The sequence below is a fragment of the Vicugna pacos genome, chromosome 13, assembly GCF_048564905.1.
Source record: "Vicugna pacos chromosome 13, VicPac4, whole genome shotgun sequence".
In the NCBI taxonomy this organism is placed as follows: domain Eukaryota; kingdom Metazoa; phylum Chordata; class Mammalia; order Artiodactyla; family Camelidae; genus Vicugna; species Vicugna pacos.
The window spans coordinates 20406547-20434343 of NC_132999.1; the positions used below are offsets into that span (position 1 = coordinate 20406547).

Here is a 27797-nt window from a genome sequence, read left to right on the forward strand (position 1 = left end):
CAATTGCTTCTTATAGCTTATTTTTGCCTCCTAGTTTTTAAAACTCAAATTCTTACGATGTAAGCTTGCTTTATGAACAATTTACACACCTTATGTTTCAACTTAACTACAAATGCATATTTTTAATTCATATTTTTTCAGTTTGTGACAAGTTTTCTCTGGTTTTAGATTGGCTTGCAAATTATGCCAACATTTGCATCTTGACATATTTAATAATAACAGATCCAGATTTATGAAATACCAACCCAATAATTTTTTCATTGGGAATAACAGAGCAACCAACCACGTAATTGGCAGTCTCCTTCACGAGATCTTGAAATCCCAGCGTAGACGCAGGGACACTTGGTTGCAAGGGTGCTCCAACAACCCCAACCAAAGCCTCTCCGCCCACACGTTCCAGCACGTTCTCTGCTGGTGGTTGGCCACTGTCTCAAAGTTCTTTCTGAAGCCGGAACTGGGAGAGTAACGTTTTGTTGGGGGCTCTTCTCACACATTTATTTATTTTATTTACAGTTTGTGGTCAAGGCAAGTTAATTCCATAAAATGAGAAATGATGAAGAATCAAGGCATAATTATGAAAATTCAAACTAAGTGTTCAACACAAAAAACATAAGCATAAAAGTGGGTATGTCAACATAAGATCTACTGGGTTTTATGTCAAAGGATGGTGAATGCTTGTTTTTTTCCTTCAAGACAGTGGCCGTATCAGATACTAGAACACCTCAGCTTATCAGTATGTGTTCATATGAACCAAAATTTGTTTTTTAAAAATATTTTTTCACACTGAAACTGTTGTAAAAGCTACCCTTCTCCAGAATTAAGCCTGACCTTAGGCCTAGTACCAGTTTCTAACCATCTAAAAATTCTCTGCTACAGAAAGTATTCCAAGTGTAGCTATTCTGATCCTTAAAGGTTAAAATATATACATTCTAAACTAGTTTAAAAGAATCATAGTGAACTTAATAATGGTGGCGCTCTTCCAGTCCTGACTTTCCAAAATCCTCAAGTGCCACTCTGGGGTTCACCATCTGTTTGCCCCTCAATTTCAAGGTTTTTAAATATTTCTCCCCAGTAATGCATCTTCATAGTTTACAAAATATTTCACACAAATGAAAATAGATAGCAGTGTTTGAGCATCAAGAAGTCATACCTGTGAAACTGTGGCATCGGGTCACCAGGTGAAACCCACCTTGGATGGCAATGTCTGTGTGGACACATACACTTTTTTACTTCATTGTATATGAGCCAGCTTTATAGCAAGGCATAGACTGGGAAGGACACCCATCTCTCATGGCTCTTGCACGTGCCAATGAATATCCTGCACTCTGAGCACAGATCAAATCTAAGGCTTCAAAGGAGAGTGTTCCATACCCAAAAACAAAGAGTATAGTTTTCACCAACTATGTATGTTGGCATGCTGTTTGTCCATATGCAAAACTAAACTAAAAAGATATAGTCCTTGCCCTAGAAAAGCTTCTATTCTAAAATGGGCCTGAGACATAATTTTATGGACACTGTAGAACTCAACCCTGTATAAAAATATTACCAGAAGCAGGAATGTTAGATGGACTGTGAAGTGTGGTAAAAAAAAGAAGCATTAAAAACATTAAGCTTCCTAAGACGCTCAGAATAAGTGGGGCAGCTATTAAGAAACTCATTTGTTTTAGCTCTCTAGCAAAGGTTGAACTTCATCTTCAGAAACGTTACTGTCGAGCATAGCGAACCCAATTTGGCCTAATGAATTCGCCTGCATTGCCAGTACTCCTTCACAATGACACAAATTACACTTAAACCATATGGGGGATTTAAGGATTACTCCCCTCAGACAAGGAACTTTCATACTGGTCTTGGGTCCAATCAATTTTGCAGCGGCAGAGTTATGAACCCCTTTGCTCCCGGCCTCGCAGACACTCCAGCTCCCACTCTGAGCAGCAATGACGCCTTCCGAGTAGAACACAGCAGAGACAAGACTTGCCAATATTTTATCCATTATATCTTTTTTCTTTTTTTCCATCAACAAATACCCACTAGGTTGCTAAATGCTATGTCCCGGGCTCATGGGAGGGCTGGACCCACGGTCTGAAAAGATTTACCTCTACACACAAAGAATTAGTCTTTAGCAAATGCCACAGGTGTGGGTACAGGGTATAGAACCTGTCTCTCAGCGGAAGGAACAGAAAGGAAAGCTACTAACTGGGCTAAAAGCAGGAGGGATCATTAGACCCCCACTTCCTCCACCCCCACACCCCAACCCCAGCCCAAAGCCCTGCACTTGTGACAGCTGCAGGTGCCCGAGTGCTTGGGGTTTCTGACCCCGTGACGGGAAACACAAGCTGGGAAAGTCATCCATTTCTCCAGCCAACAGTAAGTAAGCATGTAGTGAATGCCAGCCCCAGGAGAGGCACTGCAGGATAATGCAAAGACCACAGGGCCGGGAGCCAGACACAACCAGGGCTCAAATCTTTGACTCTAAAATGTATGAGAGGTACAATCTTGAGCAAGTTACTTACTTCACAGTATCGCAATATTGGACCACCTGAAACTAATGCAATGTTGTATGTTGATTTTACCTCAAGATTTAAAAAATGTATCCCTTAAAGAGAGTTTTAAAAAAAGAAAGAAAGAAAATAGTACCTACTGCACAAGTTAATGCATAAAGATACGATGAGTTAATAAATGTAAAGAGCTTAGCACTGGCTGGCTCCAGTGCCCTGTGAGCCCTACATAAGGGTGACTGACTTATGACTGCCCTGAACCAATCTGAAAATATGCAGCTGTGTTTAATACCTATCTATAGGTATTTGTGTTTCAATAGGCATTAGGAAGTATACTTTGAAGAAAAGGAGAAACAACATTAAACTGTAAAGAAGGTACAAGGCCAGAAGAATTGTAAGGACCTAAGGCTTGCTTAGAACCAAATAGAATCCCAGGTTCAAAAAAACCCAAAACAAACAAACAAAAGACTCCTGAAGCATATTTTGGAGTTAAAAACAAACAAAACAGCTGCCCGGGAGTGTGTATGTCCTTTAGCATTCGCCAGTCTGTAGTCCCTCTGCTTACCCACCCATGTGTCCAACAATTAGTATGTAAACTGACTTTTTGCATTCATGTCACCAGGCACTGTGCACCACAGGAAGATGACAGACTCAAGTTGTCAAACTTCTGGTCTAAAAGAAGAGATAAACAAGCCGAGTCATTAAAAATGGAGTAAAATCTGGGAGCTCACAAGGGAGCTCTGAACGCTCAGAAGAGAAAGAAGTTTTGGAAGGCATTCCCCACTCCACAGATGCCATTCTTAATTTGTGTGGTTGAACCTAAAACCATCTGTCCAATGTAAAGATGCTCCGGGCTTAGGAATCACTTTCATACAAGATGTACATATGAAGAGGACTCCTGTTTCATTAGACATTACCAATAGTCAAGCATTTCGACTTACAAAAACAGCAATGTTTATGGTTCATGTAAAATTTTTATATATGTATCTTTTATTTTATTTCCTTTTTTGAGGATCCTAAAATTTTTCTTTCATTTATATTCCTTAAGAATATTCATCTGGCGCTAATAGAGTATTTTCCCATGTTCTGGCTATTACCAGGAACCTTGTATTAAAATCCCTTGGTAAAAGGAAGGCTATTCTTTTCTGTTGCTTTATTTTCAAATCATTCATGGCTGTATGTTTCCCTCTTGTGGTAGAAAATGGAAACACAAGCGAGATTTCCCAACAGCCTCCGGAGGGGTGGGCTGACCCGCTGCAGTGGCATGACACAACTCCAAGGGGACCATTCACCTGGAATACAATAGGGATCATGCCCCTTGGGGTTTTATGGCAGAGAGTGGCTGGCCCTCTACCCAATAACTAAAATGTGGCGGATTTCTGGACTTTTAAGAAGAGGAATGGTGAGTTTATTCTGTCTGTCTCATCACTAAGGATTTTCCAATTATGTCGCCTGGCCAAACTAGGATGTCCAGCTGTAAAGACATTGAATGAAGGTGGCCACAAGGAGGGGGCGTCATTTTCTATGGCCTTTGTGAGCCTGAATTTCTATGAAGTGGGGCTACTAAAACTTCCTTCAGAGGTTCTGATGTTAAAGGAGGAAAGGCACGTAAATAGATCCCAGGTGACCTTCCAAGGGGTTCTGCCCAAGTGCAAAGCATATGAGTTGTGGTGCCTGTGCAGCCCCCTGCCCTCGGTGGACCGGGCACAGGCACTGTGTATTGAACTGTACACCAATGAACCAAAAACAGATGTTGAATTCTGAACCCCAGATACCTGAGAATGTGACCTTATTTGGAGAAAGGGTCTTTGCAGATGTGATCAAATTAAGATGAGGTCAAAATTTAATGACTGGTGTCTTTATAAGGAGAGGGAGATTCAGGGACAGACACTAGGGCAGAAAGCCAGCGAAGACAGAGACAGAGACCAGAGATGTGTGCACCCGTGACTGCGGGCCAGCACCAGCAGCCGGGGAAAAGCAAGGGAGGATTCTCTCCTGGAGCCTTCGAGGGAGCGCAGCCCTGCCAACACCTTGACTTGGACCTGTCAGCCTCCAGAACGGTGAGAGAATGAGTTTCTGTTGTTTTTAAACCACACAGTTTGTGTTACAGCAGCTCTAGGAAACTAATACAATAAAAAGGAGCCCAGCTCGACGGACACTGATCCCTTGGAAGCTGGGTGGCTGGTGTGAGAGGCCCCCGGGGAGAGCCCTCCCCACGCCTCTCTTCTTTGCCCCAGAGTGTTGGGGCAGATCAGTAAATAACACGGTATGTGCCATGGCTTGGTTTATACACACAGGCCTCCCCCCGTGCTCAGTGGTGAGGCGCACAACAGCCCCTCCTTCATTCTGTAACCCTGGTACTTGGAATGAAGTATAGTGAAAGTTAATAAATGTTTGCATGGCTAAACTGTTGGAGTGAGAGCGTTAAATGACCTCTGTGACAAGGGTTTATGATAAACAGAGGTGAGTTTTTCCAGGCAGCAGTCAAGTAAGTTGTCCCCTCTCCTGAGACCAACCTCAACTATAAAATTACTCCCACCATCACCAATGACTCCCCAAAGCACAAGGCATCCCCAGCAGAGCACCCTCTGCCTGAGAACTGGCGTTTCAGGTAATTTCTGTAGCACACAAGACTTATGCAGTAACAATTAGGAACAGGACCAGAAATTGCAACAGCAAAGGAAGTGGAGCTGGTTAGTCTCTGTGGTTGAGGCCAAAAGCTTGTGCTGCTTCCAAGAGGAGCAATGGGTAACTGCAGACAGGGACGGGGAGGTCTTCACAGTGCTCATTCGAGTTGCGTAGGAAAGTGATGAGCGGAGAGATGGGACTAAAGCTAACAGGAGCAAAAGGTCACGGCCGACCCAGCGTCCTAGCCCCGTTACTAACGTCAAAGTCAGATCTATATAAAACAGTACAGCCACACTGTACCTCTCTCTCTCTCTCTCTCTTTCTTCTTCCTTTTTTTTTCAGTAAATTTTTATGTCTGTAAATGTGTGCTTTAATTTAGTAAACTGTGCATCATTCATTCTACAGTATGGATTTAGATCAACCAACCCAAGTTAAAAGACTGGTCCTGATGAAAACATTAGGTCACATGTCATGTAATCTGCTGGTTAAAGACAGACAATCTCAGCAAACAGATAGTGTCTTCATACGTTACAGGGCAAATACTGTGACCCCGGCCTCCTTATAAATAGCTTTTTATGCTTGTTAACCTAAATCACCAAGATTCTCCTTTCCCATCAGGGTCATAAGATCATTCTCAGACTGGGGCTTAGGTTGGGTTGTGCATAACCGAAAGCCTTGAGGTTAAGGACCTGCGAGGGGATAACTCATCACTGGCTGCCCTGCTGCCCTCATCCCTCCCTGCATTTCAGGAGTTAAGATGAGCTCTCTTTTAAAGTCAAAGCCTGGTGGATTACCTTCCACAATGGCCTCCTTGTTTTGTCCCTGTGGCTGCCTCTCCAGAGAATGTCTCCACTTTTTCCTGGCTTGCTTTCCGTGATCCTCAGGACCCGGCATGAATACATCTCCCCTGGAGGCTTCCTCTGACCACCTCTCCCCGATCTCCTCCCTAGGCTTCCAACGACACCCTAAGGACACCGTGTCGCACTCTATGCAGTGTCCATTGAACAGCGAGGAGCTGAAACAGCCTGTGCGGTGTGTGTGCCCCAAATGCACAGCCCAATACTGAGCCATGAGAGAACACCCAGCATGCATTTGTAGGGTGAAGGGATCCCCTCAAATGGTGTTTAGGAGAAGCTGCCCAAGCAAGCAGATCCAACTTTCACTAGAAGCACCACACTAAAGCCCTAACGAGTAGAACTGACGTGCAAATACCGAACACTGTGACAAGTACTGAAGCTACTCGGGGACAGTTTTGCTTAGCTGGGGGCTGGCACTGTGTGCTTCTGAGATAACTGAGTATCAAGCTGATAACAAATTTCAGAAACCTAAAAATTCTGTAGAACAGGTCCCTGACCTGACCCCAGGCCCTGTGCATGAAATGCTTACTCTCCGTAAGAAAGACATTTCTGTTCTGAAATTTATAGGCTTACAGGTGTGGAGTATCTTGATAGGTTATTGGCAAATTGGAAGAAGAGAAGTGAAACTGAGAAGGTGGGAGCTGCCTAAGGGACTATTAGCAAAGAGAAGGTTAAAGCATCTGTATTTCCCATCAAAATTCCCACTGTCCAGTGTAGCAACCTGCTTATTATGACTGTGTGTGAGGCACCGTGCTGGGTGACTTCCCTCGCATTACCTTATTATTTCTTAGAGACACCTCTATGACATATTGTTTTAATTTTACAAATAAATAAAGAAAAAAAACAGAGTTCAAGCAGTATGCTCAAGGTAAACAGCTAATAAAAAGCATATTCAAGCATCAAACTCAAGTCTGTCTGATATCAAAAGCTACACTGCAATAAAATTCTCATGTAAAAGAGGTAATTTTCTTTTCCCACTAGCACCCTCAAAATGGCATAGTATCTTTACTTTTTGGTTATTCATTAGCACATCTGAGTTTCGGACTTTGAGAGATGCTAGATAAAACTGCACTGTTGTTTTGGCAGGAGGCCTAAATCAGTCCAGTGGGGTGATTGTCCTAAAGCAGCAGTGGATACATAATAACTCACCATAATAACTCACAACCATAATAACTCACATTTGAGTTGTACCTTAGAGTTCCCAAAAGCTTTGCATGCCCATGATTTAACTTAACTCTCATAAAACTCTCCAATAGGGCAGATATTGGAATTAATCCCATTTCACAAGTACGAAAACCGAGCTTTAGATCAGTTAAGCAGAATCCATGGCACAGTAAATTGCACAACTGAGACTTGAACCAAAATCTTCAATTTCAATCCATCACTATGAACTAAAGTCATTTGGTAGGACCCAGGGAGACACAAAGTGGCCTGTCTTCCACTTGACATTATCTAGGAGTCTAAGAAGCACTGTGCATTATGGAGCTCTGGAATCTTGTCAGTGATTACCATTAGTGGACTTCTAAACAGGACCACAATGGTATATGCATTAGACCAGTGACTGTGCCCTGCCTTCACCCTCACTTCAATCTCAGCTAAGGTCTCCCTGATTCCTCTTTATTATATGCACTTGCCTCAAAAATCACCTTGTCGGGGAAGAGAAGACATCTTCGTTCCTCCCTTCCCCCTCAAGGTGGGGCTGGGTGGCTCTGTGCTCCTGTGACTCCCTGTACTTCTCCCCCGGAGACCTGAAAGGGAGCAAAGCCCTGCCAACACCCTGACTTTGGACTTCTGGTCTCCAGAATGGTGAGAAAATACATTTCCATCGTTTTAAGCCACCCAGTTTGGAGTCATTTGTCACGGCAGCAACAGGAAACTAATACATTAGTATTCACACCATATTTTTGTAACTAGCTAGGGATTCTCCTCTACTAGCATGAATCCTGAGGACGGAGACTTTGTCATCAGTCATCACCTTTGTGCCAGCAACCATCTCACACCGTGCCTGGTGCACAGGGCACTCAGCAATACTGGATGAATAAGAACACTCACGCAGACCAGGACGTTCACAGAAATGCCAGCACACATTTCTCACATCTTCCTATCTGCAGCATGACATCGGCCTGGGCCAGGTAACCACTCCACAGATCCATCCTAAAATACCCATCCTCAGCCAGCCACTGCTAGCGCTGACTCTAGTCAGGGGAAGGCCTCAAATCAATGGGCCAGTGACTGACACTTGCAGCAACTGTGAACCTCCGCCTCACAGATCAAATTCAACAGCTAATGTACGGACAGAAACAGAATGAGACAAGCAGGTGGAGGTGGTGGCAGACACAGAAGACCCTCCACTCTGCCCTCCACTGGCTTCAGAGTTTGGGATAATCATAATAATCATTAAAAGCATGAAAATCTTCTGTTTACTAAATACAATGTAAGGCACTATGGTAAGTGCTTCACAAATTCTACTTCCTCCCCACATGGATCTTTAAGGCAGATGTTATTTATTCTTTTTACACCAAATCTATTCACAGGGTAGCTGGCTCCAGTGAATTCTATGGTAAGAGTGTTTCTTGTGGATCTGGCCTCAGAGGACTTGGTATCCACTGCGTGGCCCAGCCTAGAGAGGCATTTGGCTTTCGTGACAGGAGCCAACCTGACTCCCAGTTCCATCTGCGTTTCCTACACTTATTTCCCTCTTGCTTCATTTTTAAATGGATTTCATTTTGCTCCACAGAATACATTTTTCAAAGTCCTCATGGGGGCAGCATAACACAATAGCTTTGTTACTAAAGCAAAGGTCTTTCCCCATGCACACCTACTTGTGCCATCGCAGCTCCATTTTCTGGCCTCCTTGCCAGCATGGGACAATCTCTCAGGATCGAGGCAGGCACGGGCTTAACATCTTAGGTTTCTGGGCTTTGTGGCTTCGAGCTGACAGGACTCCAGTCCAGGGGCAGGGTCACTTTGTCTAGCTGCGCTTTCACAAACCTGCCTATTGTGTACAATTTCCAAATGCACCCAAGCATGTTGAGACGTTTACCAGGAGGGAAGAAAACTAGGTCCCCAGGCCACTGAAATGAACTGCAGAAGGAAAGGAGAGGGCCAGTCTCCCTCAGCATGGACTGTCTTCTAAGACCCCTCTCCACATGGCAGTGTGCTTGAACAGTATAAAAGGCAACACATCTTGAACTGTTATACCAGAGTGTTTTCATCTAAATTAATATTATCTCCTTCAAAACCACCACCATGGGAAGCAACATATGTACTCAAACAAGCTGACATTCCTAGAACTCTTTTTCAGGCAACTGTCTTTACAATCTGCGGCACTTTCTTTGAAAGTCTTCAGTCATAACAAATTTCATCCTTTGAGAATAGATGTGAACTTTGGAAAGAGACAAAAATTGGCTGGAGCCATGTCTAATGAATAAAGTGGGTGATCAAATCTTGTTACATCGTTTTAGGTGAAAAATGAGGCATGACTATAAAATAATGTGACTGGTTTCCCTAGGTGACCCATAAACTGACTGGCTGAAAAATAATTTCCATAGAGGAGTTTCAAAATGCTTTCAGCGCTAGACGCATCACTGGAGTAAGTGTACGGTTCCCAGAGTGGTGATTCGGCAGGGTACAATACTAATTTGGATATATAAGTTCAAATATGTTTGTAAAAAAAAGAAATCTGATTGCTTACACTCATGAAAATGAAGAAGCTATTCTCCTGGACAGATTTCTCCTCCTTTTTTTGACAGCCTGGTTGGCTTTGGACAAGGAGTCTACTGAGAAGGTCGACTCATCTCCTTCAGAAAGACTTTGCTGGACACACAACCTCTCCCACACACCCCCACCCCAAGCTGGGGCAGGTGTCCCTGCCCTGAGCACCCGTCCATAGCCATCTCTTTTTCCTTAGGTATTAGTGCTTATGAAACTTAGGGGTGATTGTCTGTTTTTATTTTCTTTCTTCAACTGGGGGCTCCTTGAGAATGAGAATGTTATCTTCGACTCTGTATCTCTGGTGTTCAGACAGTGCACACAGAAGCACGGGACACTAATTCCTGCCCTTGACATGAACCCTTTGCGTTTGCTTCTCATGCACGCAGGCCCTCACTTGCCAAATAAAATTTCTTCTTCTTGGCAACCAAAATTGAAAATTCGGTCCATGTAAAATCCACCCATATAAATGTATGGAGGCCTAAGGTACAGCAGTGGTTGCTTAGGAATGAAGGTGTAGGGGAGCAAGAAGGACTGACTGCTAATGCATGGGGCTTCTTTCAGGGTCATGGAAATGTTCTAAAATTAGATTGTGGTGATGGTTGCATAACTGTAAATATACTAAAAAATATGGAGTTGTACACTTCAGATGGGCAACATGTGTGGTTTGTGAATTACATCTCAATAAAGTAGTTTCATTTAAAAAGTTCCCCACAATGGGAATGACTGCCTTGGCTCCTTTTGAAGGCAGTAATTGAAATAAATGATACTCAAAGTCTCTTCAAAAAACTCCAGGGAGTGGGGTGGGAAGGGACAGATTGGGATTTCAAAATGTAGAACAGAGAAACAAGATTATACCGTATAGCACAGGGAAATATATACAAGATCTTATGGTAGCTCACAGAGAAAAAATGTGAATATATATTTGTTCATGTATAACTGAAAAATTGTGCTCTACACTGGAAATTGACACAATATTGTAAACTGACCATAACTCAATAAAAAATATTTTTAAAAAAACCCAGGGAGAGGCCATAGCTCAGTGGTAGAGTGCTTGCCTAGCATGCACAAGGTCCTTGGTTCAATACTCACCATCTCCATTAAAATAAACAAATAAGCCCAATTTCACCCCCCCCAAAATCTAGTTACCACACTAGAAACACACCTCACATTTTATATTTTACAAGTTACTTCTGCATGTACTGCTTCCTTTCCTCACTAGAACAAACATTTTCATGTGTCTCTGGCCCACAGTCACAGAGTCAGGAAAAGAGACTAGGAACTGTCCCCTCTGTTCCTAGAATTCATAAGATGTTACTGTAGAAAACACACCCCAGGGCTGTGTTCTGAATACCAGATTCCCACTGGGGGTGGCTAAGTACACTGTCAGTCTTGGTAAAATTTTAAGCAGTAAATGAGCATTTGGAAGACACCTCAAATTCTCTTCACTGGGGCTACTCTGAGTTGTGTTTGTCACTTACACCCAGTTGGGTCTGATTAACATGGCATCCCTCTACATTGTTGGGGCCACTGAGGGTCAGAGGAAGGTAGGAGACAAAGCTGATACCTATGGGGGAAGAGGTGGGGAGGGAGGTGTTAATACCTGCATCAGGTTGGGTGTGATTAACTTAGTGTCCCCATATTAGCCAAACGCTGGTAACATAAAGTTCTCCCCCCAAGGCCATACTGAGGCCACAGTATGTCATTCAAAGAGTTTCCAGGTGAGAAGGGGCTGCCAGTTACTTTAAAATATGTTATTTCATGCAATACTCACAAGAGCCTCTCTGGGTTATGTATTATCATTTCTAATCTTTACAGACAAGGGAGGAAAAAGGATCAGAAATTGAATAACTTGCCCAAGAGAACCCTCCCCAAGTCCTGTGATTTTTTTTCTTTGTGCCTAGAATTCTTCCCCCAACAAATTGACCTTAGAAACTCCAACTCACCCTTTAAACCTCAATTCCACTACCACCCATCAGTGAAGACCTTCTTCGGTCATCTTCCCCACCTCAGGTAGAGTACTCCATTCTCTTGCCCCTTTAGTTCTTGGCACATACCTCCCTCACAACACCTAATGTCTGCTTAGTCTTGTCTGCCTCTCCCTCTAGACTATGTATTTCCCGAGGGCTGGAATATATTGTATCCCAAGTACTCAGCACAGTGTCTGATAAGACTCAAGTACATAATACATGTTTAATGAAAAATTTATTGGTCATAAACTATATGCTAGCTTTAAGTGCTGGAACACATTTAAAGTGTATTCCACATACTTCACAATTCATAATTCAGGGCAATTGACTGAACAAGGATTCATTGAATGCTACGTTGTCTTAGGTACTGCAGAGAGGAAGTGTAACATGTACACTGATAATTTCACTGGGATTGGATTCATCTATTCTAGAGATATCTATGGGGAAAGATTAGGGGGAAGAGTGGCAGAGAGGGGCTGTTGGGGAAAGCTTTCTGAAGATGCTATCTGAATTGCACCAGAAAAGGAGAAGCATACTTAAATCCTTGGTGAGGAGAGAGAGAGAATAAAATCAGAGAGCAGTAAGCTAAGGACAGAAACCAAGGGAACAGCTAGGGTGTGGGTAGGGCAAGCAGTCTACATAAGAACTTTCAAAAAGATGAGTACAATCAGGAGAGAGTGATCATGGCAAGGGAATGAGAATTTTAAGAGTCCAAAGTCAGCAGTGCCAAACGCAACAGGAAGGTCAAATTAAGCAAGGCCTAAACAGTGTTCAATGGATTTAGCCACCAGAAAGTCCTTGGCAAGAGAAATGTCAGTGGAGTGGTGGACGAAGCAGAAGCCAGATTGCAGTCAGGGGGTGAGTGAACGAGAGGTGAGAAACTGGTGACAGTGAATGCAGGCAATTTTTACAAAGATTAGCTAAAAGGGAGGGAAAGCAATACAGCAGCAGCTAAAGGGTGATGAGGTTTTAAGAACGTATATTTTCAGTCTTAATCAACTCTTTCCTTCCCACCCAACATGCACATCCCTAATATTCTCACTATGCTGTAAGTTCCTTAAAGACAAGTCTTGCTGCTGAATCATCTTTTTATTTCACATATCACTCTGTACATAGTAGCTCAGTATTTGTTGAAGGAATGAATGATATGCAAGTTCAACACAGGTGCTAACAGAGAAATGAAGGGATCTACTGGGATACAGCTCCTGTTCTTCTTTCAAGGGAATTTGGGGTTTTCTGAAAAGCCAGGAGCATAAAGAAAACAAATCCAGACAATCTTCACTCACTGATGCTAATAAACGTTTGAACCAGGGAGGCAGATGTAGACTGGGCCCAGTTTAGATTTGAGATGCTACTGGAAAATAGATTTTTAGATTTAAGGGTCCTTTCATTTCCATTCTCAGAAGCTATTCAAGTTCTTGGAATTGGCTGGCCTGTCTGTACTAGGTTCTCAGTGCTGCCACTACAGTTCCTATTTAACTTGCCTCAGCTTCAGCTTTCTCACCGAGGCAACTTTCTCAGATGAGGCAACTTTCTCACTGGCAACTTGAAGGTGCCCATAATAGCTTCTACCTCATCAGGCTGCAGGAGGATAAATGAGATATTGCCAAGTGAAGTTCTTTTCACAGGGCTTGGCAAAATGGCACTCTATACGTTAATAAAAGAAAAGAAATAAATTACTGCTAAAATACATAAAAATATTACTAAAGGGAATGAGTTCCAGAAAAGGTGGGTACAAGTCAAATCTACATTAAATATAGAAAGAAAACTTAAAAAAAAACTCAGAAAATTTTTTTTATGAGTGAGTGAAAACCAGTCCTGATTTACCTATTTTATAAATCCACATTACTAAGTACGTACCAGGTTTACTGAAAAACCTACTTCAAAGCTTCATCTGAATGGACCTGCCTAATTAAGTCAGTTAACGTTCCTTGGGGGTGCAGAACTAAGGTGTTGCGCTAATTTCCTGGCCTACCAAGGCTGCTTGCAAAAGAGCGCCCATGGGTGTGTTTTAATGAAAATTCAGCTGCAGTCCCCTCAGTGGAACAGATCCAGAAACAACACCAGGCAAAGAGTAGCCTTTTCAAAAGCCTGCGCCCCAGCAACCAGGCCGCCCGAGGGCAGAAGCTCCGTCCCAGCAAACTAAGGGGTGGGTGGGGAGGGAGCCTTTGTAATCGCCTCCTTAGATCTGCGCGCTTGACCACTAGGGGGGCGGCTGCAAGGAGCCTCGGGTTCACAGCCAGCGGGAAACGCCAGCCCCAGACGAGAATAGCAGGCAACTCGGCGGGATGCGAGAGGGTTCTGAGCAAGGAGCCGGCCTCTAACCTTTTCCGGGTTAGGGCGATTGCACTCTGTTCAGTAACTGTATCTTCACCGGCAGGAAAGGCTAATATAAATGTCAGAGGCCTGGACGGCGGCGAGGGGTTGTGGAGAAGAGAGAAGGGAGGGGCAGGCGGAGGAGGGATGGGCCTCCCAAGGTCAAGCCCGGCTCCCCCGCTCACGCCTCCCCGGGGACCGGGTAGCGGGGTGGGGGGAGGAGGGGTCGGAAGGGCAGTTCTACGGAGCTGGGTGGCCACTCTCCGGCCACACCGAGGCCCCAGGCCGGGAAGGGCGAGCGCAGAGGAGCGTGGGGGTGGAGACTGCGGCGGCCGCGCGCGGAAGTGGCCCCGCGGGAGCGAGGCGGGAGTCGGCGCGTCCCTTACCCCGTTGGCGGCGGCGATGCGGACGATGAGCTGGATGGCCTCCTTCATGTAGAACCTGCCGTCGCCGCCCACCACCAGGGTGGCCTCCGGCCGGTGCGCCGGCTCTACGGTGGAGATGATACTCTGGATGAAATTCTCGGCATAGTTGGCGCTGCTCTGAAACACCTTCACTCGCTTCCGCAGCCCGCTGGTGCCCGGCTTCTGGTCTTGGTACGCCTTGGTCTTAACGGTCACGATCTTCACCATGGTGGCGACTTGCTTCCTGGGGCCCGAGCGGACTCTGCCAACCGAGGGGCGGTCGGAGCTGTGGCTGCAGCTGCTTTGGGATGAGGGCGCGGACGAGGTCGGGGTAACGCTGGCTCTTTCGGCCGTGCTCGTCCCTCCTCCTTAAAGAGACAGTGGACAGGGCCCTCCCTCTGCGACCAGCCCACCTCCTTGCAGGTCCCGGAGGGTGGGGAATGGGCAGCGCTCACCCTCAGGCCTCCTGTGAGATGGGTGGAGCCTCTCTGATTTACCCTCCCCTCCTAAGCCAATCCACTGTAAAATGAAATCGGCAACTCCTCCCCCAAGTAGAAGAGCAGAGCCTAGGTTGAGGACTGGGTCACAGGGCAAGGGTTGGAGGCAGAGTGGGAAAAACAGAGAGTAGGCACAGCCGGACTTAGGAGACTTAGGAAGGTTGCGCTTACAATTTTTCCACTTCATGATGGTGTGAAAGTAATAAGCATTCGGTAGAAACCATACTTCTAATTTTGATTTTTGATCTTTTCCTGGACTAGCAATGTGCAGTACATACGCTCTCCAATCTCTGGTGATGTTGAGATGTGTGTGACAGGGGCAGGACGCAGCTCCCCGTCAGCCACCTGATCAGGAGAGGAAACAACCCAACCCGTACACTTAGAACCATTCTGTCCCCACACAACCATTGTTTCTCATTTTCAGCATTCAGTAAATTACACGAGAAAGTCGACACTTTAGTATAAAATAGGCTTTGTGTTAAATGAACTTGCCCAACTGCAGGCTAAAGTAATTATTCTGAGCACATTTAAGGTAGGCTAGGCTAAACTATGATGTTTGGTAGGTGTATTAAATGCATTTCCCCCCTTCTGATAAATTTAACTTATAATGGGTTTCTCAGGAGGTAACCCCATCTAAGGGGAGAAAGATCTGTACACTGACTTCCTGTGGTTTGGCTAGAGTTTCATATGTAAATAACTTTCTGGAAACACATTCTTAGGAATAGGAGGAGTGCCAGCCTTAGCTAGATTTTATCACTCCTTATTCTTTCTGTTCTCTGTCTAAATACTAGAGTATTTGTGTTAGAAAAAGGAGGCAACTCTAAAGGTCTAATTCGACCTACTACTTTACATATGTTTATTGATGGACCACACACTTTAATTCCACTGGTTATGGTGGGTATACCAATAAGTAAGGCTTATTGAATATAATGTTTCTACCCTTCCTAAAGTACAAGTTTTACTTTTCCCTATTTTACACTTACAAAATGGAGAGTCAAAAAATAAAATGGCTTGTCGAGATAACTACATGCAGGAGGCCAACTCAGATGGGTGTGGCTCCAAAACCAAGGCTCTTACCATGATTTGCCTGCCTGTCACCAGGATTGAGAAGTAGGAAATGTACAGGGAAGGCTTGATAAACATGTACAAATACAAGGTAAGGCTGAGTATGACTACCATCAAAATAAGTTATTCATGCAGTAGAAAATAGAGGAAGAGATCAAGAAGGACTTGTAGCCATAAAGGGTTGGAAGATACTTAATGAAAGAGACTCAATTATTAAGAATCTTCAGTCTTTCCTTTAGGTTCAGCATCTCCCTTGAGCTGGTGATAGTGATTGTCTCCTCTGCTTGAGAAATGTGTCTTTACAAGCTGCGTGACCTGGGGAAAGCTAGTTAGTATCTGTGGGCATCCCTTTCTTTACTATAAAACCTATCTTAGAGAAATTCTGCAAGAATTAATAGGGTTTTGTATGTCAGTAGTTCTCAATCATGGATACACAGTAGACTCACCTGAGACACTTTGGTAATTACTCATGCTCTGGTCCAAACAGGTTCAATCATAATAAGCTGATGTAAGTAATTCAGGTAGCATGATGCCTGAAACATAGAGGCCATCAAAAAATATTAGCTCCCTTTCCCCAATTCCAAAACCAGAGTGTATCATTAACCTGTGAATTTGATTATATTCATGCCCCTTTAATGATTATTTGGTATATCTTGATCCAGCAGGAAGGCTGACAGATGCAAATGACTGCTGACTCTCAGAAAAGTGTTGATATACATGTTGATATAGGTGTTATGTAGATATAGATACGGGTTTTGATAGTCATTATAGATAAATTTCAGGGGCAAATAACGTGAAAACTGAAACCAGGAGGGGGAGGGTATAACTCAAGTGGTAGAGCTCACAGGCACGAGGTCCTGGGTTCAATCCCCAGTACTGCCATCAAATAAATAATTAAATAAACGAACCTAATTACCTACCCCCCCCCGCAAAAAAAATTAAAACAAAACTGAATCCTGGATTGCTGGTAATGATTTCTAATATTTAATGTAGAAGTTCACAAAGCTTACAGAATAGTATCATCTTATGAATTAAGTAGTATAAATCAACCCCTTTTTTATGGACTAGAGAATTGGGAATAGAATGTTGAATGTAATCAAGGTTACCTGGCTCCAAAAAAATGAAAATATAGCATAGAATCACTGAGTCTTAGAAATACCTACCTCTCAGAGTTGGATGCTCACATAGTACTAATACTTACTCAGTAAGTGGTAACCCATTATTGTAAAACAGTGGACTCAAATTCAGATCCCATGGGCTCAAATTCAGATCTCTATTCTACACTCTTTGGAACTAGGGTGAGGCTTTTCATTCAAGAGGAATTATCCCATACTTCTCTCAACTCAGAAGTTGTAACGGTTAGCTTTAACTACATAACAAACCACTCTAAAACTTAGACAATCACCATTTATTATTATTATTCTTATTGCCCATAATTTTATGAGTTAACTGAGTGGTCCTGCTGATCTGGACAAGACTCAGCTGATCTTGGCCAGGCTCCTGTGGCAGGTGGTCCCCACGATCCTCACCTTCTGGTAAACATACCTTTATGTAATCCCCTTACATTACTTTTCTTTTTTTTAATTAATTAATTAATTTATTTATTTATTTATTTTACTTTTCTTGTTGTGTAACAAATTACCACAGAGTCAACAGCTTAAAACAATGCCCATTTATTGTCACAGTTCTATAGGTCAGAAGTCTGAGCAGGTTTGGCCGGGTTGAATGTTCATAGTAAATATACAACAAGGCTGAAATCGAGATATTGGCTAGGCTGGGCTCTTATCTGGAGGCTCTAGGAAGATTCTGCTCCCGAGCTGCTTCAAGCTGTTGGCAGGATCCATTTCTTTGCAGTTGTAGGTCTGAGTTCCTTGTTTCCTTGCTGGCTGTCAGCCAGGCTCCACTCTGCTCCTCATGGCTGCCTACACTGAGTCCTTCTCATGACTGCAATTTCTGACTCCCTCTTCCACCATCAGCCAGAGAAAATGCCTACTTTGTAAAGGGCTTGTGTGATTAGATTAGACATGCCTGGATACTCTCCCTTTTGCCATGTAACAACTATCATGGAAGTGATATCTCATCATATTGACAGGTTCTGCCTATACTCAAAAACTGACTTAAAGAGAATCCCAAGTTGTAGTGCTGAGAGAAGCAGCAGAATGATTCCTGTTCCCTCCGGGGTGGCAACTGAAGCAGGAAAAGAAGCCACTGGACCTGAAGTGCCCATACAAACAGAAATGAGAATTCTTTGCTGTGTGGACAAATGACCAATAATTACACAGGATGATTGTATGCCTCCAGTGTATCAGAGGCCAGGTGTTCTTCCCCAGTGCTTTGGTGCTGTGTACCTAATGATAGCCCCAGATGGACTATGTCAGTCAAATGAAATAGAAATCAAGACGAATTCTAGAAAAAATAAATATTATCTCCTAGACACCTTTCTCATGAACTGATAGTTGTATCTACTTGTAGAAATCTAATTCTCTGCCACCTGAGGAGAATGGACTTTTGGAAACATTAAGTTGTAACAGAAAAAGGAAGTTCTCTTTCCTGCAGTTAGAATATGGTGAGATGTGTACCCCTTTTGTCTTTTTCCTGATTCATACTTTTTCATGCTTATACAGTAGATCTACTTTCATTAATTAATCCTAATAAAAATCCAAGATGCAGTCAAAGATTTATCAAAAGATATTCTAACTCAGATGTACTTATAGTATGGCCCTAGGTAAATAGTATAATATGAAAGAAACAAAACTGTATGTTTATTATCCTATTTGAGTGTTTTAATTTTTTTCCTTAAGAAACACACATGCAGAAGACTAGAAGGAAATAGATCAACATATATAACAATGTTTACCTCTGGGCTGTGGGATAGGGTAATTTTAATTTTTTTCTTTATATGCCTTATATGGATTTTCCATGTTTTGTATCAGGTATTTGTATTATTTTATAATAATAATACATTTTATTACCTCTTTTAAGTGATAATTCTCATATTGTTTCATTAATGAGTTTTCTTTTATCTTTTAGATGCTATTAATTCATTCATGTATTGATTCATTCACTCTACAAATACGTTGCTTTTGAACTTCTACTTAACACCAGCTCTTTAAAAGGTGTTAGGTGAACAAGTCAGAATGGTCGCTGGTCCCACAGAGCTTGCAATATGTTGGAGGAAACGGGTACTGAATAACAAATTATAATTGTGATAAGTGCTACAAATACACACTGGTGTTTTAAAATGTAAATAGGAGGATCTATCAGGGAAAATATCCTGGAGGAGATGATGTATAAGCTGAGGACTGGAAGAGGAAGAAGTAGTTGTTGGCCAGGTGAAAAGGAAGGAAATATTCCATCCCATGAGAGGGAATGTTAAGGTGGAAGATCTAAAGTAAAGGAAATTTTGTGTCATCAAGGATTTAAAAGGCAGCCAGTGTAACTGCAGCATAGAAACTGAGGAAGAGAGTAGGGGGCCTGATCATGTCAGGCCGTCTAGATGGTGTCAAACATTGGGATCTTTATCCTAATAGCAATGAGCAACCAAAAGCGTGATTTTTTTTAATTGTGGTAGAATATACATAATATAATTACCACTTTAACCATTTTAAGTACATTCAGTGGCATTAAATACATTCACATTGTTGTGCAATCTATCACTGAAATAGATGGTACCACTGTCTCCAGAAACTTTTCTTCAGCCCAAACTGAAATACTGTACCCATTCAACAATCACCTCTCATTTCTCCCTCCCTCAGCACTTGGAAAGCACCAGTCTACTTTGTCTCTATGAATTTGACTATTCTATTCTCATGTAAGTGGAATCATACAATATTTGCCCTTTTGTGTTTGGCTTATTTCACTCAGCATGTCTTCAAGTTTCATCCCTGCTGTAGCATACAGAAACGGTTTTAAAAGCAGAGGAATACTACAATCATAGTAGCATTTTTAAGAGATCACTCTGGCTGCTGTGTGAATGAATGAAAGGAAAAAAAAAGTGGGCGAAGTGAAACTAGATGGGCAAGTGGAAAGCTACAGTGGCTTGTACTAGGGTGAAGTCAATGGAGATGTATGGAAGTGAATAGACTCAATATATTTTCAGGAGGTAGACTCAACAGAACTTGCTGGTAGACTATATGTATAGGATGCATGACAAGGAGTGGTGTTTCCTAGCAATCTGGGACTGGGACCACTATAAGAAATGTGGGGTTGAAGGGTAATATGAATTCTGCTTTAGACATGTGAAGTCTGAGATGCCTGTCTTGCATCCAAGAGGAGTTACAGAATAAGGTATTAGACATAGAGGTCTAGAGTTTACAAAAGGGACCTGGCCAAGTGACATGAATTTATAACCCATTAGCATATGGATGCCATTTGGAAACGTGAGAGTGAATGAGACCACCCAGGGAGAGACTATATAGCACAGGGTAAAAAATAGAGTCCAACGCCAAGTTCTGAGAAACTCCTCTGTTTAAAGGCCAAGAAGTGGCAGTGTGAAAAAGTTAGGCTTTTCTACCTTCAAAAAAGAACTTCCTTAGGAACATCAACCCAGCAGGATAATTTAGATGTGTTTCTTCCATATGCCATCCAGCCTCGCATAAACCTGAGTTCAAACCTATTAGGTTACACTCAAAGGGAAGGAAGATTCACTTGTCAAGTAAGTTATTAATATGCCATTTAGGAGCTTTCCTATAAACCAAATTATCCAGAATTTCATTAGGTTTGATCTAGGTCAAGGAACGAGCAGTAGGCAATTCTGTGACAGGGTTAAATGATTTCTCTGCCTACATATACAAGTGTGTATAAATGGGAAGTAGGCTACAACTTTGCTTAATAAATGTACAATGCTTGGTCAAGTCCCATTTCCAAATACACTGTTCATTTATTCATTTTAATGGACATGCTGGGGATTGAACCCAGGACCTGGCACATGCTATGCACCCTGCTCTATCACTGAGTTATACTACCACCTTGGCCCCTGCTGTTCATTTAAGCAGCTTTACCTTCACCATTCATAAATCATTATTTGCATTCTAATGAAATGCTTTTAAGAAATGTGTTCACCATAGGATATCAATCTTTGATGACTTTAACAAATTGCAAATAGTATACACACGGAATTTATAATGAAAAACACATGTATGGAATTTATAGTGGAAACACTGGATAGTGAAGTCAGTGATCTAGTGGGATTAACCATTTAACGGTTATTAGTTATATGGCTTTTACAGAAATTGATTATCAAAATAAAAAATACTGAAAAATAATTCATTAACATATAGATAAGCCTTTAGCACCTATGTGGAATATAATGAAAACATGTATCACATTGTTAAAAACAAGACACAACTCGGTATTTGTTCACACTCAACTTCCTATCTGGTGGTATCAAGAAAATATGTATTGAGGTAAAATATGTATTAAAGAATACTGGAGTGGTCTCAAGTTTAGGCCTAGAATGGTCACCCAAATCTCTCCCCTACACGAGAGTTCTACTAGGTCTGAAAAGCAGTCTCTCAATTCTGAGAAATCTGATGGAATAGGTTAGTTGTAGATAATCTTCTACGAGAATTTTCATTAGTTAATGCTGTCAAATAACTAACTGATGATTCCACATCTCCACACAAAGTAATACTGAACAATACTGCAAAAGTCATTTTAGTTCTTTGTTAAACCTAAATCATAGGCTCTTTGTGGCTAGAAATTTAGTTCACTATGTTAAATTTTGATCTATTTGTAACTTGTTGTATTGACTTGTTCCTACATATGGAAGCAGTATGAAGCCATTTAATATCTATTTTATTTGTTTCTATGTTATTCAGGTGCTTAAAACTTTTATTTGAATTAACGTTAATGGATATCTGAAATCAGTGATTCTGAAATTAAGTTTGTTCCTGTACCAAAATAATAATAGTTTCTGAACTCATGTTTCAGTGTCAAACAGTTATTCATGAAGCTCTATGTGAAAAAGATTGGTATATGATAAATTGGACTCTCCTTAGAATTCATTTTTGGAATCTACTATAAAGGATATCAGAATTAATTTATATGAATATTTGATATGCAAATATTAATAACTTAAATGACAAAAGATAAGATTTTTAAATATATAGATTATGAAGGACATTTTTAAGAGATAATGAATGTCTTCTGTTATCCCATTTCACTGATGTTCTTGATTACAAAATCAAGATGTTGTGGTAGGCTAAATAATGCCCCCCTAAAGAGATCCATGAATGTCATCTTTTTTTTTTTTTGATAAAAAGGGACTTTGTAGACATAATTAATAATCTTGAGATGGGGAGATTATTTTGGATTAATCAGGTAGGCTCTAAATGCAATCACAAGTGTCCTTATAAGAGGGAGATTTTGACTTGAGAAGAGGAGAAGACAATATGACCACAAAGGCAGAAACTGGAGCAGTGCAGCCACAAACCAAGGAATGCCAGGAGCCACCAAAAGCTGGAAGAGGCAAGAAAAGCTTTCTCCTCTGGAACCTCTGGAAAGAGCACAGCCTTGATGACACCTTGATTTTGCTCAATGATACTGATTTTGGACTTCTGACCTCCAAACTACGGGAAAACAAATTTTTGTTATTTTAAGTCACAAAGTTTGTGGTGATTTGTTACATTAGTCATAGGAAACTAATATAGATGCTTTAATTTTACAGAGATGTGTGAGCCTAGAAATTCATGGCCTAATTCTCTAGGGCCTAAAGTGTGACTTCAAGTGGTCAGCAAGAGACAGAATAAGAAAAAGAAGGCTATTCTAGCACTATTTACAATAGCCAAGACATAGAAACAATACAAATGTCCATCAACAGATGACTGGCTAAAGAAGATACACACACACACATATGTATATATATATATATATATATATATACATATATATATATACACATACACACACACACACACACACACACACACACACACACACACACAATGGAATACTACTCAGCCATAAAAAAGAATAAAATAATGCCATTTATGGCAAAATGGATGGACCTGGAGGTTGTCATTCTAAGTGAAGTTAAGCCAGAAAGAGAAAGAAAAATGCCATATGACATTGCTTATATGTGAAATCAAAAAAAAAAAAAGACATAAATGAACTTATTTACCAAACAGAAACAGACTCACAGTCATAGAGAACAAATGTATGGTAACCAGGGATAAGGGGTTGGGAAGGGATAATTGAGAGTTTGAGATTTGTAGATACTAACTACTATATATAAAATAGATAAACAACAAATTTATACTGTACAGCACAGGGAACTCTATTCAATATCTTGTGGTAACCTATAATGAAAAAGAATATGAAAACAAATATATGTATGTATATGAATGACTGAAATACTATGCTGTATACCAGAAATTGACACATTGTAAACTGACTATACTTCAATAAAAAAGAATGCAAATTTAAAAAGAGAGAAAAAAAGAAAAAGAAGACTATCCTAAGGCTCTACCAATGACTAAACAACAGGGGAAAGTATATCAGGTATAGCGCAAATAAAAAAGAAACCAAGAAAATCATGGAGGTAATTATTTCCAAATTATTTTTTTGCTTAAATTATCTGAACAAATTAAATTAAATTTTTTCTTCAGTTGTCTAGGAGAGAGAGTCCCTGTTTCACCTACTACGTAGAATTGAACACAACATACTCTGAGTGTTCTATATACCACATTGAGATTCTGAATATTCCCGATCAGAAGTAGCTTAGATTGGCTTTAGCAATTTTTCCTCATGAATGAATTGTTCTATTTCCTTTTTTTGACATTACTGACTCCTATATCTCCTGTTGTATATTTTCTTAATTTTGAAGATATCTTTGAAATAATTTATATTCATTACCTTCACTTACTTTCCTTTCATCCATCCATCCTTCCATTCAAGTCACCTATGAAATACTTACTCAAAACATAGTACAAGATACTTAGGTAGGCTCAGATTTGTCATATAAGATAAGATTCCTGTACTCAAGGAGTTTAAAGTAGGAAAGTACAGATGTATACAAATTTTATTAATTTGTATACATTAAGAAACAAGGCATGAGTCACAAAAGTATGGATTTTAAAAGCTAGTATTAGAATAAAAAGGTTCAAATCAATAATCTAAGCTTTTACCTTAACAAACCAGGAAAAGAACAAATAAACCCAAGACAAACAGAAAGAAGAAAATGATGAAGAGCAGATATCAATGAAACTGAAAACACAAGAACAGGGAAAATCAATTAAACAGAAAGTTGGCTCTTGGAAAAGATCAATAAAATTGATAAACCTCCAGCAAGTGAAAAATAAAAAAAAAAGAAGATACATTTTAGTAATATCAGGAATGAAAAGGGGGATATACAGAACCCATAAATAATTTGTAAAACCTCTATGTGCATAAGTATGACACCTAATAAAATGGGCCAATTCCTCCAAAACAACAAACTACCAACTACCCCCAACCCAAGATGAAATAAATAAACTGAATGGTCCCATAACTGTTTAAGAAATTGAATTAGTACTTAAAACCCTCCAAAAAATCTCCACACCTAGATGGTTTCAATGGCAAGTTCAAACAAATATTTAAAGAAGAAATAACACCAATTCCATACAGTCTCTCCCAGAAAATAAGAGGAGTGAACATTCCAGACTCACTTCATAAGGCCATCATTGCTCTGATACCCAAACTAGACAGACATTACAAATCGAGAAAACTAGTGACCAATATCCCTCACGTACATAACCACAGAAATGCTCAGTAATATACTAGTCAATTGAATCCACAATATATACAGAGAATAATGTATCGCAACCAAGTAGAGTTTACCTTGAGAATGAAAGGCTAATTCAATATTTAAAAATCAACCAGTGTAATCCACCATATTAACAGTCTAAAGAAGAAAAACCATAGGATGATGCAAAAAAAAAAGGGGGGGGCAGAATTTAGCTTTCTGATAAAAACTCTTGGCAAATTAGGAATAGAAGGAAACTCCCCAAACCTAATTAAGGGTTTCTACGAAAATATCTTCAGCTAACATCATCTTAATGGTGAAGGACTGAATTCTTTACTCCCTAAGATTGGGAGCAAGGTAAGGATATTCACTTTCACCATTCTTATTCAACATAATTATAAGAAGTCTTAGACAGTGCAATAGGAAAAGTAAAAAGGAAAAGACATACAAATTGGAAAGAAATGAAACTATCACTATTTGCAGATGACACATTTTTCTATGTAGAAAATCCCAAGAAATCTACAAACAAAAAATCTAGGACTATTAATTGAGTTTAGCAAGAGTCTCAGGATATAAGACCAACACACAAGTCAGTCATATTTTTATATGCTAGCAATGGACAACTGGAAACTGAAATTTAATAAAAAGACTTTACTCATAAAAAAACCTTTAGCTCATAAAAATAAAATATTTAGACATAAATCTATTAAAGGATATATAGGATTTGCATGCTAAAACTATAAAATGCTGATGAAATAAATAAAAGAAAACCTAAATAATGAAGGGATATACCATGTTCACAGATTGGGAGCATCAACATAATAAACATGTCCATTGCCCCAAATGATTGATACATTTAACACAGTTATCAATCGAAATCCCAGCAAGACTTTTTGTAGACATAAACAAGCTAGTTCTAAAATTTCCTTGCAAAGGGAAAGAAACAAGAATAGCTATGATGACTTCGAAAAAGAACAATAAAATTGAAGGAATCACATTACTTGATTAACAAAACTTACTACATACAAAGCCACAGTAATCAAGACAGTGTAGTATTGTTTATACTGGATAGATCAATGGAACAGAATAGAGAGTCTAGAAATAGACCCACACACATATATGGGTCTATGTGGTCAGTTGATTTTCAACCAAGGCATAGGAGCAATTTAATGGAGAAAGGATAATCTTTTCAGCAGATGGTGCTGGGATAATTAACATCCATATGGGGAAAAAATGAACCCCAATCTAAACCTCACAGCTCACACAAAAATTAACTCAAAATAGACCATAGATATAAATGTACATAGTAAAACTATAAAACTGTTTGAGGAAAACAGGAGAAAATCTTTGTGACCAGGGGTTAGTCAACAACTTCTTAGACCTGACTCCAAATGCATAATCCATTAAAGGAAAAATTGGTAAGTTGGATTTCACCAAAATTAACCACTTTTGCTCTCCATATGATACAACTAAGAGAATGAATAGACTAACTATAGACTAGGAGAAAATATTTGCAAATCACATATCCAACAAAAGATATGTCCAGAATTTATAAAGAATCCCCAAAACTCAACAGTAAGAAAACAACCCAATTTAAATGGGCAAAAGATTCACTGAAGAGGATACATACAGAAAATAAAGAAGCATATGAAAAGTTGTTCAATATCATTGGCCATTAGGGGAATGAAAATTAAAACCACTGAGATACCACTGCACATCTATTAGAACTGCTAAAATAAAAAATACTGACAATACTAAGTGCTAATGAGGATGCAGAACAGCGGCAGAACAACTCTCATACATTGCTGGTAGAAATGCAAACTGGTACAGCCACTGTGGAGAACACTTCGGCAGTTTCTTAAAAATCAGACACTTAACATATGATCCAGCAATCTCACCTCCAGGTACCTGCCCTTGGGAAATGAAAACTTATGTTCACATAGGAACCTGTACCTGAATGTTTATAGCAGCTCAAATGTTTATACTGCCCAAAATTGGAAACAACCTAGCAGATGAATGAATGAACAAATTGTGGCACGTCCTTATGATGAAATACTACCCGGTAATAAAAGCAACAAACTACTGATATACCAACGTGGACAATTCTCAAAGGCCTTATGCTAAGTGGAAAAATTCAGTCTCACAAGGTTATATAATAACATGATCCCATTTATCTGACATTCTCAAGAAAAGAAAACCATAGTGACGGAAAACGGATCAGTGATTGCCAGGGGCTAGGAGTATGGACCTGGAGGAGAGGACCATAATGGATAGTACAAGGGAGTTTTTTGGTGATGGAACTGCTCTGTTTCCTGATGGTGGTGGTGGTTAAATGAATTTACATATGTGTTAAATTAATAGAAATGTACAATCTCACCTCCTCCCAAAGAAAGGTCAAATTTATTGAATAATAATTATTTTAATATGGAATTAAAATCTCACAGAAACAAGTATTGATTTTAAAATAGAAGCTCAAGAAGCAGAATAGTTCCTTCTGGATTGGGGAAAAGATTAAAGGGTTCATGAAGGATGCAGCATTTAAAAAATGTATGTTAAAAAGTCCAGTGTGTAACACTTGTTCACAATCTATCTTCTCTGATAGACTACATATAATGAGGCCAGGAACAATGTCTAGCTTGTTCACCTCTGTATATGCAGTAAATAAAGCAGTACTCTATACATATTAGGCACTTAATGAGTATCTGACTAATTGACTTATTGTCTATGATATTAATATGCCGAGATACAATACAGGAAATTCTAGGAAAAGTGAAAAACATGAGAAAATGCCTTAAATTTCCTTTGTTTCCCCCTATCCTTTTAATCTCTCTTATCCCTTCAAGGATAGTTGAAGTTCCAGCTCATCCCCCCGATTCTTCCTGCCACACTAATCTTTCCAACTTGTCCAAACTAGTTCTACCTAACATGGTCTAATATTTTAGTGTAGCACTACTCAGTATTTTAAAGCCTAGGGCTCATTTCCTTTAATCGTTATTAAAAGGTGCCTTTTTCTATTATTTAAATTTTAAAATATATTGTACTGCATGACTGAAAGCAAATCAGAGCACTACTTAGCTTCAAACCACATTTCTTTCATTCCTTTACTTCTCCAAGAGAATCTTATCACCTCTC

General features: G+C 40.4%; 2 protein-coding genes across 3 annotated transcripts in view; both read right to left on the reverse strand.

Moving 5' to 3' along the window:
* PGM1 (phosphoglucomutase 1) overlaps positions 1 to 14837 on the reverse strand; it is a 46850-nt gene extending 32013 nt beyond the window's left edge. The window contains exon 1 of the mRNA XM_006220176.4: positions 14364 to 14837. Within this exon, the coding sequence (XP_006220238.2) occupies positions 14364 to 14609 (246 nt within the window). The 5' untranslated portion in view covers positions 14610 to 14837. The remainder of the gene's footprint in view (positions 1 to 14363) is intronic.
* A 156-nt stretch (positions 14838 to 14993) lies between these two features.
* Positions 14994 to 27797, reverse strand: part of EFCAB7 (EF-hand calcium binding domain 7) — a 58289-nt gene continuing 45485 nt past the window's right edge. For both annotated transcript variants that reach the window (XM_072974302.1, XM_031684359.2), the window contains exons 15-16: positions 16390 to 16476; positions 14994 to 15223 (exon numbers count right to left, since the gene is read on the reverse strand). In XM_072974302.1, the coding sequence (XP_072830403.1) occupies positions 16433 to 16476 (44 nt within the window). In that variant the 3' untranslated portion in view covers positions 14994 to 15223; positions 16390 to 16432. The remainder of the gene's footprint in view (positions 15224 to 16389; positions 16477 to 27797) is intronic.